Here is a 19,691-nt window from a genome sequence, read left to right as displayed (position 1 = left end):
CTTTCTTATTGTTTAGTCACTATTCCTATAAAATTTGACTTCCTAGGAACCTAGTGCCTGAAATGATTGTCAGGATTCTTACTCCCACTGAAACTGTTTCTTTAGGCACATAAATAAACAAGGACTGGTTTTAACTTGTTTCTACCAGAAGCTAACAGGGGTCATAGACTGCATGGGAGAAAGAAGATTGCAGTCAAGCAGCCCTGGGAAAGCTTAATTTAATTTAAAAAAACTCTCTCTCTCTCACGTGTGCACTCTTGTTTTTCCAATTTTTTTAAACAAGGTCTTAGTAACATAGTTCAAGCTGACCTAGGATTAGCTACATAGCCCAGGCCACCACCACACATGCAACCACCTACCTCAGCCTTCAGAATTCTGGGATTACAAACACACACCACCATGCCCAACTAATACAGTCTTTACCTCAGAACTTTTCTAGACCTTTGTCACCACACAACAGTACTCTTCCAGAGGAAGGGACAGTATGTAATGCCTCCAAACATTCCCCCTAGAGTCTGACTGTGTTATTACTGGGGTTTGGGGGTGCTGGAGACTGAACTGAGAGCTTCACATACATGAAGTATATGCTCTACCATTGAGATACAATCCCAGACAAGAGTTGTGGTGGGTTTTTTGTAAACTTCTTTACTATTTATCTGAATTATTTTTCATTATGTGTCTGTATGTGGTGTGTGCACATGAGTCCAGATGCCTGTGGCAACTAGAAGTAACTCCAGATCTAGAACTGGAGTTACAGGTGGTTGTGAACCACCCAATATTTGTGCCGGGAACGACGTTTGGGTCATCTACTTGCTCTTAACCACTGAGCCATCTCTCCAGCCTACAGTTTTATTTCTTGTGCAGGATTCTCAATTAGCCTTCAGCAGTAAAATGTATTCCAAGGAGTGCGCTTTGAGAACATCTGACTAGAAGTTGGAATGAAACCCTGATAAAATCTCAACTTCTAAATTCTAACTCCCAGGCAGTCTGATTAGTCTCCGCTATGGTTGGGATTAGTCTCTGCTGCAGTTTAAGGGTAAACTTCAAAGGTTCCTGTGTTAGGGGACTGGTCCTCAGTGTGGCAGCGCTGAAGCGCTGTGGACTTCTATGAGGTGGGGCCTCAAATGAGTTCCTGGGTCATCAGGGTGCTGCTGCCCTGGGAAGAGACTAAGGCTCTGCTTCTGCAGCCTTGTGACAGTACTTGTAGCTAGCTATGAGTTGTTCAAGCTTGAAACAGACCCCTGAGTCACGGTCTGCTTCTGGCTCACAACGGGAGAGGCTTCCTCCTCCCACCTACCACCTGAGCTCCACTGTCCTGCAGATCTTCCTGGAACTTAGAGCCGCACCCTGCTCTCACAGCTGAGTAGAGTAACCCACCCGGTGTCTTGTGATAGTGATAAAAAAAAAAAAACTGACCAACAGCCCTCCCCCCACCCTCGTGAAAAAATTACCAGTCTCAAAATCAAGATGTAAATGATCAAAGTAAAGCAAAGAACTTACTGGTTCCATCAAAACATACAAACAAAGTCGAAGGACAAGTCAAAAAACTAAGATGAAAAGCATAATTATCATGCCAGGCAGGGGTGGCGCACACCTTTAATCCCAGCACTTGGGCAGTAGAGGCAGGCAGATCTCTACGCTCGAGGCCAGCCTGGTCTACAGACAGAGTTCCAGGACAGCCAGGGCTACACAGAGAAACCCTAAACCAAAACAGAAAAAATAATTTTTTTCCTGATATTTTCAAATTAACAAAATTTTCAATGTAAAGATCCGAAAGCTCAAACAACAATAATATATGTATGAAACATAGAAATTCTATTGTGTAATAACTGAATAATTACAATGGCCATATAATCTACAGCAACTGGAAAATGTAGCAGAGACAACAATAACTCCTCCCCCCCTCAAAAAAAAAACGCAAAAACAAATAAACAAGTAGTGAGTATGTAGCACTGTGAAAGATTGAACCACACCAAGTCCTTGATTATATGTAAATGAGCTGAATACTCATGTTAGCTTGTACTGTAACAAAGTACACACTGCCTGCCTGTATCTCTTCTCATCCCTGACTACATCTTTAAAGCCACAAACTCCCTCTTCAAATGCAGGCCTTACAAGTAAAATAAGACATGGAAGAACCCAGAGAGGAACTAATACATACTGCCCAACCCTCCTGATAACAACTCAGGCAGCTACTGTTCTACAGTACAGACAAAGCCATGAATAACCTTAGGCCTATAAAGACACTGCTGTACCAACAGACTGTTTACAGATTTAAACAATCGTAATAAAAAAAAAAAAGCAAGACTTACCCACAGAAGCTGAGTTTTTAAGAACTGACTCCTTTGGGGCTCCTTTTTCAATTCGTAATGTGGCCCACTGTTCAAAACAAGAAGCATTCATTGAAATTCTTCCATAGACACGTGTAAACACTGAAACACACTTATATAGAAGTGACGTTAAAAACTAAGGTTGGGCACCGTCTGATCAGGGAAGACACCCCAGGGATTCTCTATGCACACTATTGCTAGTGTGAGAGCTAAAGTTACGTTTTAAGTTTAAATTACTCTGCTTAAGAGAGCTAGAAAACAAAAATGCCTCTAACCTGTAAGCCCCACTTGCCCAAGGACAGATGACCTCCTGGAATGCTTGGGGCTGTTCATGTAAGGTAACCAGCCACCTGTTTTCTCATCTGTAAACAAGGTTGGCTGCCCCAACTTCACAGGATGTGCTTGGTCACATGTAGGCAGGAAGCTCATCAGGACACATGCTTGCCCCAAATTGGACAAAGATGAGAAGTGCGTGGCCTTGCAGGGTTTTATAAACACCGGACTAACTCTCCGCCATTCTCTGGAAATCCAGTGTATGGACCCGGCCAGTGTCCACAGTCCTGGCCAGTATTTAATAAAGCTTGCTTCAAATTTGTCTCAAAAACTGTGGTCGTGGTCTTATTTTCACCCAGTGGGATTAATTAACACGCGTCTTTTGTATGCTCCTATAGCTGTCTGTCACTGATGACGCCCCAACAAATACTTAAGTTACTTCTTGAGAAAGCAATGAAGTAAGAAAACAGGTTACGGCTGTTTTCCACAATGTCTGGGTCAGAAAAGAAGGCCCAGCAAAACCCAAGCCAAGGGAGCGGGGCAAAGTATGTGATTCTCTAAATGCTGTGTTGAAAAAAACCACTTACACTTTTAAAGGTATGATGTCAAATGGTAAATAATATTACAATGCATAAGAAATGTATGGGGGGCTGGAGAGATGGCTCAGTGGTTAAGAGCACTGACTGCTCTTTCAGAGGTCCTGAGTTCAATTCCCAGCAACCACATGGTGGCTCACAACCATCTGTAATGAGATCTGGTGCCCTCTTCTGGCCTGCAGGGACACATGCAGGCAGAATACTGTATACATAATAAATAAATAAATCTAAAAAAAAAAAAAAAAAAAAAAAAAAAAAAAAAAAAAAAAAAGAAATGTATGGGGCTAGAGAGAGTGTTCAAGAGCATTGGCTGCTCTTCCAGAGGACCCCGGTTCAATTCACAGCACCCACATGGCAGCTCACAACTGTCTGTAACTCCAGCTCCAGGGGATCTGACACCATCACACAGACAGACATGCAGACAAAACACCAATGCACATAAAATAAATAAATCTTTTTTTAAAAATGTATGAATAGGGAGATGGGCTGCATGTAGCTCAGGTGGTAAAACTGCTTGCTGGCCTTGCATGCATGAAGTCCTGAGTTCAATTTCCAGCATTGAAAAAACAAAAATCAGTAGAAATCACCAGAAGACCACCTCACCTGTTTTTCACATAATAAAATGCATAAGGAACATGTAATTGGGAGGGTACAGACTGGGAAGTAAAAGACCAGGGAGTATTAAGTATCAGTTTGTTCTGAATATACTTAAAAGTATAATGAAAAATGCCAAAATTGGGCTATCCTGGGACTCACTCCTAGGCCAGGCTGGCCTCAGAGATCTGCCTGCCTCTGCCTCTTAAGTGCTGGGATTAAAGGCGTGCACCAACAAGCCTGGCTTCCAAGGTGTTTGGGGTTTTTTTTTGTTTGTTTGGGGTTTTTTTTGGGGGGGGCGGGGAGTTTTGAGACAGGGTTTCTCTGTGTAGCTTTCCACCTTTCCTGGAACTCGCTTTGTAGACCAGGCTGGCCTCGAACTTACAGAGATCCGCCTGCCTCTGCTGGGATTAAAGGTGTGTGCCACCACCACCCGGCCCAAGGTGTTTTTAATGACCACTTTAGCTCATTTGTTTCACACACCAAAAGTCACAGGATCCTCTAAGTTCCTATCAGAAAGGTCCTGTGCCAATGTGATAATGGTGTGTTGGGGGAGTGGGGGAGACACATTTCATGCAGCGACATGAATGCCCATCACCACACTGAAGAAAGATCCCAAGATGGGTTTTTCATGTTTCTTTGGGTTGAGGTTTGTTTGTTTTTGAGACAGGGTCTAATATAACCCAAGGCTGGCCTCAACTCCCTAAGTAGGCAAGAATAACCTTGAACTTAAAAAAGAAAAGGGAGCTAAACTCAATGCTGGAGCATTCCAGGCAAGCACTTTACTATTGACCCCAGCCCAGCCCCTCGGCACTGACCTTCCTGCCTCCACCTCCCCAGCACCAGGATTACAAACCATACCTGATTTATGCAAGCCTGGAGATCAAATCCAGAGCCGCATGCGAGCAAGTCAAGCAGTCAACCACCTGAGCTACAGCCTGCCCTTTCTTCGTGCATTCCCTATGCATTTCTAATATTACCGTCATAACCTAAAAGGAGCAGGTGGATTTTTTTTTTCAGCACAGAATTTAAAGACTCTGTAGATACTGTGCCCCATTCCTGTTAGGTAGTCTAGGTCTTGAGTTTAAAATTTAGTAATTAAGGGCTAAAGATGTAGCTCAGTGATAGAATGCTTGCCTAGCACATTCAAGGCCCTGAGTTCAATCCTCAGCAGCACATAGATGATAGATAGACAGACACAGACAAGACAGATAGATGACAGACAGAAAGATAGATACATAGATGATAGATAAATAGATAAACAGATGATAGATAGACAGATAGATATGTAGATGATATATAATAAAGATACATACATACATGCGTAGATGATAGAGATGATAGATATAAATAAATACATTGATAGATGATAGATTGACAAACAGATAGATGATAGATACATAGATAATAGAGACAGACAGCCAGATACAGAGATAAATAGATTTATCTTTAAAACCAATTAAAATGATATCTAAGGTTACAATTCAGATACTAATATCTTTTTCTTTCAGAGACAGGGTTTCTCTGAATAGCCCTGGCTGTCCTAGAACTCACTATGCAGACTAGGCTGGTCTCTAACTCAAGAGATTGGCCAGCCTCTGCCTCCCAGTGCTGAGATTTTAAAGGTGTGCACCACCACACCCAGCCTAGATACTAATGTCTAAATTGACCAACCTGAAAGGAAAGAGAAAGAGCAAAAGAAGAGGTCAAATGCATTGTAATAATTATAATTATATATAAGCACCATGAAGGGACAAAAAGATAGATTAATATACAAAAAGAAATTTGGAAGGCTTGATGTATATGTTCAAACAGAGAGATCAAACATTTTGTTTTTCCAAATAAGCAAGAAAACAACTGATAGAGAATAAATAGCCTAGAACACAACACCAAGGTCAAGGAGTGATGCCATCAGGGCTGTGCACAGCAGCACAGAGCCATGCACAGCAGCACAGAGCCACGCACAGCAGCACAGAGCCATGCACAGAAGCACAGAGCCACGCACAGCAGCACAGAGCCATGCACAGAAGCACACAGCCATGCACAGCAGCACAGAGCCATGCACAGAAGCACACAGCCATGCACAGCAGCACACACACAGCCATGCACAGCAGCACACAGCCATGAACAGAAGCACACACACAGCCATGCACAGCAGCACACAGCCATGCACAGCAGCACACAGCCATGCACAGCGGCACACAGCCATGCACAGCAGCACACAGCCATGCACAGCAGCACACAGCCATGCACAGTGGCACACAGCCATGCACAGCGGCACACAGCCATGCACAGCAGCACACAGCCATGCACAGTGGCACACAGCCATGCACAGTAGCACAGAACCATGCACAGCAGCACACAGCCATGCACAGCAGCACACAGCCATGCACAGCGGCACACAGCCATGCATAGCAGTACAGAGCTGAGCAGGACTCTGCCACCTAACTTAGAAGACCTAAAAATAGAGCCCCATCCCCCAGGCTTCTAGTGGCCCTTCACCACTGTGAGACTCCATGCTCATCAGGCTACATCCTTTCTATTCCTGTTTGGGACACGGGCATTAAACTCTGGATTCCCATCTTCTCAACTGAGGTAAAGGTTAATTTCCATAGTTTCTCCCTAAAGCTTGGACATCTATTATCATTTTTTTAAAAAATATAGTATAAAATAAATTTGTGTGAAGAATCAATCATTATTATTCTTAGAACTCTTTCTATTGTGGCCACCTAATTTTATATTTCATAGAAAGGCACCTTAGACTAGAACAATTATTGCATATGCATGATGGAAGATGTGAGCACTTTTAGTAGGTAAGAGCTCAATTGTGTACCCTCCAAAATTCACATGCTGAAAACAGAAGGTTTATATTTGGAGATCAGATCTTTAAAAGATGTGATGCAGTTAAAACGAAGCCCTTAACGTGAGCCCTGATGAGTGGTTTAAGAAGAAATTTTGACCCTCCAAAGAAATACCAGAGATAGTGCTAAGGAGATGGTTCAGTGGGTTAAAGAATTTGCTGTGCATGTGTGAGGATTTGAGTTCAAATCCCAAGACCCCAGATGTGTTGGCAAGCAGCTGTAATCCCAGCTGTCCTATAAGATAGATGGGAGGAAGAAACAGGAGAATCCACAGAAACTCAATAACTTCATGCACACATCATGAAAACCACTGACTGTCCCAAAGACAGAAGGACTGACACCCAAGGTTGTCCTCTGACCTATACATGCATGTCACAAAGGCACCCACATTCACATACAAGGATATTCATGCACACACTTGTCTACACACACTTTGTGTGCACACAAGAAAAAAAGAAAAATATCAGCCGGGAAGTGGTGGCGCACGCCTTTAATCCCAGTACTCGGGAGGCAGAGCCAGGTGAATCTCTGTGAGTTCGAGGCCAGCCTGGGCTACAGAGTGAGTTCCAGGAAAGACGCAAAGCCACACAGAGAAACCCTGTCTCGAAAAACCAAAAAAAAAAAAAAAAAAAAAAAAAAGAAAGAAAGAAAGAAAAAAGAAAAGAAAAATATCAGAGATGTGTGTAAAAACAGTGAGAAATGAAGCCAGTCCCATGGATTCCAGTCTTCAGAATCCTGAGACAGAAGGTAAATCTCTGCTGTTTAGCCTGCTTGGCTTGTGTCATATACAGCAACATTCTTCAAAGAGCAAATCACATCCCTCAAAGAGCAGGACATTTGAGAATGCATAAGGTTTCCCCATTTGAGAGAACCAAGTCCGCAAAGATTGTTCAAGATAAGCAAATTTCAAGGTTGGAGAAGCAATTCTTCAAAGCCAACAGGAATCTGTGTAGACAACTGCTTGGGAATCTGTGTAGACAACTGTTTGGGGATCTGTGTAGACAACTGCTTAGGGATCTGGGTAGACAACTGCTTGGGGATCTGGGTAGACAACTGCTTTCCAGTGCATGCTTATCCACCACTGAAAGTGAAGAGGCATTGCAGCCTGCCTGGTGTCAGGGAGAATTTGTCTTCCTATTATTTCCCAGCTGAGACTTTAAGCTCTTGGGACATCTGTTTCATCATCTCTCTCTAAGGAGGGTCAATACCAAAGGTGACAGTAAAGATCATCGAGCCAGGCAGAGTCTGACACAGATCTATAAGCTCAACTACATGGGAGGCTGATGCAGGAGGATCATAAAACCAAGGCCTGCCTCCACTAACTCTAGTCATTAACTCTAGTGATTAAAGACCAGCCTGCATGACTTACTGAGTCCCTATCTCAAAATACAAAGTAAAATGAGGACTTCAGAGACAGCACATGGTAGAGAGCGCTTGCTAGCATGTGCAAAGAGCACTTGCTAGCATGTGCAAGTCCTTGGGTTCGACCCCCAGTATGGGGATGTGGGGCACATGGGGGAGCATGAAAGGAGAGCCCCTGCCTGGTGCCCACCAGATGGTTGGATACAAAGCAATTCTAATGAACTGCTCCTTTCTCACATACCTCACACTTGGTTTAGGTGCCACAAATGAGCAGTCCCCAAGACCACCAGTGTGTCGCCCAACAGGAAACTATTTGTCTTTTACCATCCAGCTTCTCCACCCATGGCTGAGCCCCACGGTAGTTCTTCTGGAGACTCTTCAAGGTAATCTCAGAATGCTTCTGCCTCAAGACCATGCAGACAAGAGGACCCTGAATACAGAAGCAGCTTTACCACCCTGCTCCTACACCTCACCTCAGTCTTCAGGCCCTGAGGAAAGCTAAAAGTCATGGATCTGTCAGCGTCTCACCACTTAATTTCCAAAGCCTGTAAGAGGCAAATTCACTTAAGTTTGTTTCAAGCTAGATTTAAAGAAAAAGATCTGATGTATTCCAGGCTATGAAGATGAGGACAACCTTAAATTTTTTTCTTTTTTTTTTTGAAAATTTTATACATGAATACCATATTTACATCATTTTCATGCCACCCTTTCCCACCTTCCATGTTCCCCACCACTCCCTCTCAAATTCATGATCTCCTCTTCTTTAATTATGAGTGATCTATTGTATCAGTGAATGTATATATATATTCCTGCCTCCACCTCCCAAGTGCTGAGATTATAGGCATGCGCCGCCTTGCCCAGTTTATGTGGTGCTAGGAATCAAATCCAGGACTTCATGTACACCAGGAGAGCACTCTACCAACTCACCTACATCCCCAGCCCTCAAGTCTGATTTTACAACAAGCCAAAAGCTTGCAAAATTATAAGATTCTCACCCTAGACAATTATAACTTCTTCTAGATAATTATAACTGTAAAGAGTCAAGGATTGACTAAAGATGGAGAAAGAGTCAAGGCCAGCCTGGGCTACCAAGTGAGTTCCAGGAAAGGCGCAAAGCTACAGAGAAACCCTGTCTCAAAAAACAAACAAACAAAAAGATGGAGAAAGAGATAAGGAAAACAAATAAAATCATCTAAAAATTCAAATAGTAAGGTTTACAAAAATAACAGCTGGCTGTTATCTGAAGCCGAATGAGAGCCTCTTGGCAGAGTCTATCCTATGGCAGACTGAAAATCTTGGTTCCAGATTAAACTGAAAACCTGATTCTACCCCTGACAGCTGCATGCTACTGAACTCCTGCCCTCAATCAATAAGAATAATGACAGGCCCCTGTGGAATTAAGATAAATGAAAAGCAGCTTTCCTTTATTGCCATTGCTCATTCTAAACAGCCTGGGTCTTCTAGCACACTGATTCTATTTCCAACATCAGAGAAAGTCTCTTTTACAAAAACTTGGTAATAGCCTCCTGAGAATCATGGGCATGCCTCTTCCAAAGGATGGAAAATCTTTGGTGGATGGAGGAGTAAAGAGATGAGAGAATGAGCAATAGGCAAGAAGAATCAGCTGAGTGAGTGTTCACCTTCAAAGTGAACACGTTAAATCTTAGTCTTGTGAGCAGACAATACAGTGTCATACTGTCCCAACCTAAACTCTACTAAAACTCAGCACCAACTCTGTGTCAAGCACCTTCATTTCCTCTCCTAGCTTAACCCTCAGAATGATCTAATAGGATATTGGATCGGTACATGCAGAAACCAAGGCTGTGATAAAGTGACCCGCCAGAGACCACAGAGCCAGAAACATGGGAGAACTTGTCCGTGCCTCCATCTTATTCCTCCAAAAAAGGAGGGAGGTTACTCCTTGTTGTCCCTACTTTATTTGCATCTAGCCCTTTCTTTCGGGGTTGGCAAAAGAACCCAGGGCTGTGCCCACGATAAGCACTCTACTGAGCTGTATCCACAGCCTCCTCACTTCCTTCCTGTCCATAATTCTATATTCTCTTTCTGTTCCTTGTTTCTTTCTACTCATAAACCTCAGACCATGGAAGAGCAATCCCTCCCAACTCTCACCTTAATGGCTAACCTTACAGTTAACCTGGATGTTGAGAGCAGCAGCACCTTGCAATGTTTAACCTACACTCCTGTTGGATACACATGAAAACCTCACACACACACTAGAGATTCTGACGATACATTTGACCATCGGGGGACTTCTCCTGAGGACACCTCCTCAGTCTGAAGTTTTACTTCTCAGCTTGTATCCCGAAACAATTTCCCCCAATGTTAACTAATCTTTGGCATACATATTACCTAGCAGATTCTTATATACCCTTTAGAAATCACTGGTCAAAAGACTCACTAAACTGATTCTATCCCGAATATTCAAGCCCTTGTCTTCAAATAGCTTGCCACACCAGAGACATGTATTCATATCTAGGGACATCTAGCAACAGAGAAAGCAGAATGCAGTAGATGCACAAAAAATAATTATATGTATTCAAATATACATAATGTATATGTGTGTATATAATAGCAAATATATAAAATAATGTAATATAAATATAATATTTACAGCCGGGCGGTGGTGGCGCACACCTTTAATCCCAGCACTCGGGAGGCAGAGCCAGGCGGATCTCTGTGAGTTTGAGGCCAGCCTGGGCTACCAAGTGAGTTCCAGGAAAGGCGCGAAGCTACACAGAGAAACCCTGTCTCAAAAAAAAAAAAAAAAAAAATTTACAAGTATGTAGACAATAATATATAATTATATATAGTAATACTGATATATAATTATATAAATATACAAAGAATAATATAATACAATAAATAAATAAATGTAACAATTTTTAAATTAGAAATATTTTCTTTAAAGGAAAAAGCAAAGCTAGAATATTCAGTGCTACTGTCACTACCTTAATGCCACACTGCAGGGAGATCCTGTCCTAGTTAACACAGAGAAGGAGGAGAGAAGGAGGGCGGGAAAGGAGACATGGAGTGAAAGCTCACATGTACTGATTCCTAGACTCTCTGAGGGCGTGTACAGTTTAGCATGTGTGGAGGTCAGAGGACAACTTGCCGTGCTCACTTCTCTACCCTGCCTGTGGGTTCCAGGGATCAAACTCAGGTCGGCAGGCTTGGTGACGAGTGCCATTTCACCAGGCTCCTGATTTTTTTTTAGGATAGGGTCTCACTCTGCAGCTCAACCTAGCCTCAGACTCCCAACAGCCTTGCCTCAGCCTTTTGAGTGCTGAGATTATAGGCATGACCGCTTTGTCAGACAAAAGGAAATCTTGATATTTCTAACTTCGTGCTGGTGTTTATAGGTGTGATATTGATATGCTTTAGCAGATCAAAAGATTTTGTTCTGTTTCTACCCATTAAAAACTATCTGTAACTACCTGTTAATGACTATCAGCATATACTCATTGTACATAGTGATGGGTTTCATGAAGATATTTTCATTCAGATGCATCATCTACTTTGACCACAATCACCACATACCTGCCACTCTCCCCCCATTCACCCTCTCCCACTAGCTTCTTCCCCAGATAGTCCTTTCCACTTTCATGCATATATATATATGTGTGTGTGTATATATATTTACACACACATATGTGTGTGCGTGTGTATATATATATATATATATATATATATATATATATATATATATATATTCCATGTAGTAAAGAGAACATGTAACAATTAAAAATAATAATTCTTAGATCCTGTCTCAAAAAAAACAAAATAATAATAGTAACAAATAATTCTTTCTTTTCCATTTTTTAGACTTATTTATTTTATGTGTATGGATGCTTTGCCTGCATGCATGCCTGTTCACTTCTCTACCCTGCCCTGTGGGTTCCATATTTACAGTGCCTGAGGAGTCCAGAAGAGAATATTAGAACCCCTTGGAGCTGGAGTTACAGGCCACGTGGGTGCTGGGAATAGAACCCAGGTTCTCTGGAAGAGCAGTCAGTGCCTTCAGCCACTGAGCCATCTCTCTGCCCCAATAATAACAATTCTTATGAGCCATCAAGATGGCTCACAAGATGTTGTTTAAGACAAGGTCTCACTCTGTACCCTAGGCTGTCCTCAAGCTTGGAGCAATCCTCCTGTCTCAGCTCTCCTGGTATGCTAGGATGACACGTGGTGGTTTCAGGGAGCTAACTGACAATATATATAACAAGCACCACAGTAAGCTCTTCAGCAGGCATCCAAACCCAGTTCAACCTCTAGAACTTGAGTATGGTCCTTTAAAAAGCCACCTATTAACAATAAAATAAAATTAAGATAAACACACAATGACAAGGCCAAATGACCTTTTTAAACAGCATATAGTCAGGCAATGTGGCGCTTGACTTTAATCCAAGGATAAGGGAGGCAAAGGCAAGCATCTCTCTGTGGTTTGCTTTTGTTTGTTTTTGTTTATTTGCTTGTTAGTTTCTTGAGACAGGGTCTCCTTGTGTATCCCTTGCTGACCTGTAACTGGATATATACCCAGGCTGGCAAAGCTAAACAGTGAGACTTGTTCTCTCTCTCTCTCTCTCTCTCTCTCTCTCTCTCTCTCTCTCTCTCTCAATGTGTGTGTGTGTGTGTGTGTGTGTGTGTGTGTCTGTCTGTCTGTCTCTGTGTGTATGTATATCTCCCCCAAAGAACATTCTTGAGACAGCCTAGAACCAAGTTAACTGAGAACTCACCGAGGAACGGGAGAAACACAAGTGCCAGCTCTATAAAATTAACTCTGTAGACTGTTAATGCACAGGGGACTAAAGATGTCCTAACACTAAAGAGCTGTCATGATTCCACAGAAAATTATCCCTGCACTTGGAGAAAGCAATCCACTGCGGTGAGCCTAGCCTTCCAGAAGTCTCTGAAACAGCTAGCACTGTCATGGAGGAAAGAGTGTTAACCCTGGGGTCACACCTTTCCTCCCTGATGAGTCCCTGAGAAGAGCTCCAGGCAGCCATGACCGACAGTCAGCTAATTCACAAAATGAATCTCTATCTAAATTCTGTATGGGGAACGCTTAGTAATGAAGATGACTGCTTACATTGCCTCCCACCCAGTGTCCACGATCAACAGCATACGCGCTTTAACTAGAATACCATTGCTTAGGAGAAGCTGGGAGGGGCAGACATGTGTGAAAATGCCATCAGACTCTCTGCTTTGGACACCAACTTAAAACCAATTCAAAGTTCTGAGACGGAGCGTGGTGGGTGGAGAGCTTGACTAGCATAAAGACTGGAGGCAGTGGTGCTGCTTGGAACCCTAGAGCTTGGGAAGTGAGGAGAGGGGGTTCAAATGTGTAAGGTCATCCTCAGCTACACAACAAGATAAGGTCAGCTGGGGCTACATGAGATCCTGCCTCCCCAAAAAGAGCCCTTTTTTTTTTAATTAAAAAAAAAATGAAAAGAAAGTAGACCTCTTTTGAAAACAAACTTCCCCAATTATCAAGAAACTCACCTCTGACACTACATATAGAAGCTCACATCAGTAATTCAAAATATGAACTTGGGAGGCCAAGATAGTCTGAAGTCAGTTCAGATATCAGATGGGACTGTATACTGAGTTCTGAGTTCCCGGCTAGCTTGGGCTATAGTATGTGGTGCATGTATGGGGGTGGGGTGTATTGTATGTAGTGTGTGTGTACATGGTGTGTGTAAGTGGTGGGAGGGTATGTGTGCTGTGTGTGTGTGTGTGTGTGTCTGTGTGTGTGTGTGTGTGTGTGTGTGCGCATGTGTGAGTTGCTTGGGTTTAAACTCATACATATGTGGGGAGAGAGAGACTATCTCTGAAGTTTCTTTCTGCTCTAGATAGTAAACTCAGGGCCCTGGCAAACAAACTCAAGGTCAGAGCCTGGACTGCCAATCAGTTCATCAAACGTAGTAATTTGCCAGCTGAGAACAACCAGGTGGTGACTCCCTCCTTGCCATATCTTTAGCTGTCCAGAAAGATTAAAGCAAGAAAGGCAGTAATAAGCACCTAGAAGCCAGTGTGTATGATTCCCCTTATCTGGTTCTCCAAAGGGCACTGCTGCCCAGGAAACCAGCCCAGTCATTTCAGGAGCACGGGCTGGAGAGGATCATCTGCCATGTGTGGAGTGAGCATGTTAGAATGTCTAACAACGGGGGGAAGAAACTAAAACTCACAGTGTGACAACACTGTGTAATGGTGATAGGAAGAAAGGACAGACAAAAACCATGAGGGCTGGCTGGCAAGGTGGTACATGCCTCTTCTGTCAATGCCTGGGAGCCTGAGGCAGCAGGATCCAGAGTTCAAGGCCAGTCTTAGCTATATGGTGAGATGTCATCTTGGGGAAAAAAAAAGTGTGAAGCAGACTGGAGATAAAGAATCTAATATGGCTTCAAGGATTCAGCAAAGAAATAGCCACAAAGAGACAGTCCAACAGGATCTGGAGGAAAGCATTAGCAGGCAGCCATGGGCTAGAGATATGCATCTAGGAACCACTCCTTTACTAAGAAAAGGCAGAGCCAAGTCCTATGGGAGGACAAAAAGTACGGCCAAAAAAAAAAAAAAAAAAAAAAAAACCCATACAAACTAACAAAAACCCTGCACAGCTGTAGGTGGTGGTAGAGGCTCTGGAGAAACGAAGACAGCAACCATACCAGTCATTTCATCGTAGCAAACACACAGCGCACCTAACACACAGGCACCCTGCTGAGGGCTCCCTGTACTGATGTATTTTAAAACAACTATGTGGGGCAGTGTGGTAGCACGCCTTTAATCCCAGCAGTTGGGAGGCAGAGGCAGATGGATCTCTGAGGCCAGCCTGGTCTACAGAGTGAGTTCCAGGACAGGCTCCAAAGCTATACAGAGAAACCCTGTCTCAGAAAAACACACACACATACACCCCTAAGTGGAAAGCTAAGTGTGATGCCTCTTATCCAGAAAACCAGAACTCGGGAGCCTGAGGTAAATGGACTGTCAAGAATTCATGAATTTCAAAGCCAGCTAGGGCTCCAAGAGTGACAGCCTATCTCAAAACCAAACCAAGGGGTGGGGATTTAGTTCATTTCAAGGCCCTGGGTTTGGGTCCTCAGCTCTGAAAAAAAAAAAAAAAAAGACAGACAGATGAAAATGATATGCAAATAGGTGTTGGTACTTCTTCTACTTGGTAGATGAGTAAATAAAGTACAGAGGTCAGATTACCTTCTTAGATCAGATACTAAGAAACAGGGATGAGAGTTGGGTACCAAATCTAGGCAGATCTGTACAGCCTGAGGGGCCTCTCTTCATTAAGACCACTGCCATTTGTCACACTAAATTCAAACAAACCTTTGAACTCTGAATCTCACAGCTCTTGCCCCCCTGCATGGAGAGGCCCTCTGAATTTTACTAAAGACCTGGATAAACTCAAGCTGAAGTGGAGTGTGGAAACTAACCGAAGGCCCAAGCTGAGGGCAGAGAACCTTTGCGGTGGTATTCCAGTGTCCCTGGTTAGATTTTTTAAAAAATCCCCATGACTCCACTAAAACAAAATCAGATTCTTCTTCTGCCACCCAGCCACTGGTTTCTTATCTTGGGCATGAAGTGGAACATGATGCCTCTGTAGGACCTCTGAAACCTGGGGCTGTAAAAACTCGAGGGAAGTAACAGCTCCAGAGGCATAGTGGGTAATAAATCTGCTGATACAGCAATTGGCTGTCATAGAGTTCATCCAGTAAGTAAAAAATAGCAGCGATGACAGAACCCAGGCGGAAGGGTTCCTGTGAGGTGGACTGGTGCTCTTGGTTGGGATCAGCCTGGCTCTCCCTGCAAATAGCGATGCAGTCTTTCTTGAAACAGCAGATTAGAAACTGAAATACTCTCTCGGGTCCCTGCTCCATCCCCACTCCCCACCCCTAACCCCTACCCCCGACCCTTTGCTCAAAATGCTCCCACAGTTCTAAGTCCAGGCACTCAGCCGCTCCCGGCTCCCTAAGTTCTCAGAGCAGCCGGGGCTCCACATCCTTCCCGGCACTCACTCACCTCCAAGGTTTTCACCAGGATCTTCATGTAGATCTCCGAGATGCCTAGAGACAATCCGAAGGCCGAGGGCAACAGGATGAGGCCGACCACCAGCGTCAGCCAGGTGGACAGGAGCTTCATCGCCAGGTCTGCGCCCTCCATGTCTCGGCGCGCCCTCTGGGAGAGGTCCCCAGGAGATCCGAGCGCGGTAGGTAGCTATCCGCGTCCCAGGCTGTCCAACGCAGCTCGGAAAACACCGCAGAACACCGCGTCCCACCTGGAGCTGGGCTCCGGGGAGTCCGCGCCGCCCGCCTCACTCCCTTGGCTCTGCGGAGCGAAGGGGAGAAGGAGGGAGAACTCTCAGAACTACCGCGACCTCCTTCCCTCCTCCTCTTGGGTCCCCGCTGTCCCCGAGGGCTAACTCTCCACCAGAGGCCCAGGCCAAGCTGTGGCCACCGCCGCGGGAGCAGACCTGAGTGGCCGGACGAGGAGACCCAGCTGGCGGCGACCTAGGGGACACCCTGGCGCGGTCAGAGCTCACGAAGGCAGCCAGGAACGCGCCCCACCCCGGGCCTGATTTCCTCCGGGTGGCGATTGCGACAACCCCGCGGTGACTCACCGAGGCCCTGGGGCAGTGAGGATCCCTGCAGGTTCCCTGCACCTCCGCGTGGGCTGCGGGCTATGCGGGTAGCCAGCCGCTTGCTTTCGGGTGCGGGGAGCCCTTTTTCTGCACTCTGCCCTTGCCCCACCCCCCTCGCCACCCAACGAGGAGCTCCCCTGGCCCGACCGCGTCCCGGGGGCACCGCTGCCTAGAGAGCCGCTGCCTTCTGCCCCGCCTCTCCCCCGCCCCCGTGCCCTGCGCTCCCAGCGAAGGTCCTTTGGGGAGCAGACTCTCCATCTTCACCCATAGAATGAACCCCTGACGAGTCCCGGAAGCTGCGGAAAATCTTGTTTTGTGAGCGTGCCAAACGACCTCCAGGGAAAGGCTTTCCGGAGGAGGAAACTGCAGGGCAAGGTGAGCAGTCACACGCCGCCGCTCCTGGCTCCCCCACGTCTCCTTCCTTACCCTAGCCCGCCGCAGGGTTGACTCTTAACTGAGCAGGGAAGGAGAAAGCTCGTTCGCTCTCTTTCTCTCCACAAGTCGCCTTAACCACCCTGCCAACACCTACCTGGCACAGAATAGACCCAGAAGACTAGAGTGGCAGTGTCGCAGGACTGTAATTCCAGCACTCGCACTCAGGAATCTGAGACTGGAGAAGGGTCTGGGCTGTGCAGCATTCCAATAGTCCGCCTAGGGCTAAATAGCCAGATCCCTTAAAAGGGCGGGGGGGGGGGGCTGTTTGTCACTCCCCTCCCTGGAGGAGATTCCAGCCTAAGCTTCCCTGGCATACACCCACATTCAGAGCACAGACTGCAGAAAATGCTGAGCAAATGCTAACCTTCACACAACCCGCACAAGCTTCCCGGGGGTCCGCGTCCCACGCCGCTAGGGTGCTAGCGGTTACCAGAACAAAGAACAAAAATTCCTGCACGTGTATTCCGCCACAGCTCAACCAGTTTTAAGAATAAGCCTGAGAAGGGATGCCGACTGAAAGCAGTAGCGGGCAAACTGCCTAGGGTTCAGACCATCACTGAATCGGCTCTAAATTCTTAGGACCAAACTCGTTGAACAGTTGACAGTCGGGAATTATTTGGGGAGCTATAAAAAGTCGGAGGACCACCAAACTGAATAGAAAGTGTTAATAGTAAATATTGCAGAGAAAGCTGCCGCCACCCGCAGGGGGCGTGGAGGAAGATGGAAGCGCCTCTGCACCTCCTACCAGCAGCCCACACTTTCCTCACTAGGAAGTTGTGAAGGAAAAAGTGTCAAGAGCTTACTCTCAAAACTCAGCGTCTGGGGCCAGTGAGACCGCTCATCAACAAATGTGCCTGCTGCCAAACACGCTGAACTGTTTGGACCCCCATGGTGTACACAGAAAACCAATCTACCCCCTGACCCCAGGTGCTCCAGGACATGCCTCACACACACAAGATAAATAAAACATAATTTAAAAATTGGTTTTTGAGGAGCATCTACCAGGCACGATAGGAAAAACCTGTACTCCCAGCACTAGAGAAACGGAGGAGCATCTACCAGGCATGATGAGAAAAACCTGTAATCCCAGCACTTGGGAAATGGAACTCCTCTTGGACCAGGAGTTCAAGGCCAACATGGGCTATATGAGACTGTCTCGAAAACACAAAAGAAACATCTATGTGCAGAAATAAACATTTTTGGAAGCTGGCCAACATATCTCTGTGTATACATGTGTGATGTATATATTTAGCTCACAATCTAGGACCTACTCGCTCATTTAATACTGTCCAGGTAAAATATCCAGCCTCCCTTATTTCCTCCAACCAAAATGACTAAGGGAAGCTGAACAGTCCACCCGTAGTGACCCCTGCAGAAGAAACACACAGGCAGCCCTTGTTTCTGCTAGCACACGTGGGTGCTGAATGCATCCACACCCCAGTAAGTTTTCTTGTTCATAACCAAACTTGTGGTTTGGGGTTTTGATTAGGAATGGCTCTGTAAGCAAAGCTGGATCCGGAAATCGGAAATGTGCAACAAGGGCAGTGTTCCTTCTCACCTGAACACTGCAAAGTCAGAACAGTCTTGCAAAAGACACAGGCTCACCTTGGCAGCCTGAGGGAAGGAGAGGTTTTACCTCCTAGGAACCTCCTTCCCTTCCTGCCTGGAGTTTTCACCTTAATGGAAACAGAAATCTGAAATCGAGGTGTCTGTCGTGCACGGTCAGGCTCCCCTCTAAAACCCTAAGGGAGAAGCCTCTTCAAGTTTCTGTTGTTCACAGAGGCTTTGGGTTTGTGTAACTCCAGTCCCCCCTACAGTGCTGGTGTGACCTTCTTGCTAGGCAAACTCTACCACTGAGCTATATCCTCAGCCTTTTTCTTCTCTTACAAGGACATTTAATCCTGGCTTTAGGGCCCACACTAATCTAGAAAGAAGTTATCTAAAAATCCATCACTATTTAGGCCTGCATGATGACACACACCTTTAATCCCAACACTCAAGAAAACAAGGCAGGTGGGTCTCTTTGAGTTAAGGCCAGCCAAGGCTACATAGTCAGACCTTGACTCAAAACAAAACAAACAAATAATACTGGTTACTGTGGCTGAATAGGACAGAGAAATTATAGGGATACAAGAAGGGAGAGTGGCCTTTCATCCCTAAGTCTGACTGAAGTTTCTAGAACTCCAGCACAATTAACATTTCATTCTATTTTGTCTTCCTTCCTTCCTTCCTTCTTTCCTTCCTTCCTTTCATTTTTAGACAGGTTTTCACTCTGAAGTCCTAGATGACCTGGAACTTGCCCTGTAGAGTAGGCTGTCCTTGAACCCACAGAAATCCACCTGCCTTTGCTTCCTGAGTGCTGGGATTAATGATATAGGTCATCACCGATTCTCTACCTGTGTCTCAACCCCTTTGGGGGTTGAACAACCCTTTCACAGGGGTTGCCTAAAACCATAGGAAAACACAGATACTTACATTATGATTCGTAACAGTAGCAAAATTACAGTTATGAAGGAGCAACGAAAATAATTTCATGGCTGGGGGTCACCACAACATGAGGAACTGTATTAAAGGG

At 45.1% G+C, this 19,691-nt stretch overlaps 1 protein-coding gene and 1 pseudogene across 1 annotated transcript in view; both read right to left on the bottom strand.

Moving 5' to 3' along the window:
- Positions 1-16,732, bottom strand: part of Gpat3 (glycerol-3-phosphate acyltransferase 3) — a 56,054-nt gene extending 39,322 nt beyond the window's left edge. The window contains exons 1-3 of the mRNA XM_059275256.1: positions 16,661-16,732; positions 16,063-16,368; positions 2,313-2,379 (exon numbers count right to left, since the gene is read on the bottom strand). Coding sequence (XP_059131239.1) covers positions 2,313-2,379; positions 16,063-16,203 — 208 coding nt within the window. The 5' untranslated portion in view covers positions 16,204-16,368; positions 16,661-16,732. The remainder of the gene's footprint in view (positions 1-2,312; positions 2,380-16,062; positions 16,369-16,660) is intronic.
- LOC131921324 (small nucleolar RNA U13) lies at positions 4,304-4,415 on the bottom strand (annotated as a pseudogene).
- Positions 16,733-19,691: the final 2,959 nt, after the last annotated feature.

This window comes from Peromyscus eremicus, chromosome 10 (assembly GCF_949786415.1).
Source record: "Peromyscus eremicus chromosome 10, PerEre_H2_v1, whole genome shotgun sequence".
Lineage (NCBI taxonomy): Eukaryota > Metazoa > Chordata > Mammalia > Rodentia > Cricetidae > Peromyscus > Peromyscus eremicus.
Note: the sequence above shows the minus strand (reverse complement) of the source record. Positions and strands in the feature narration are given on the sequence as shown.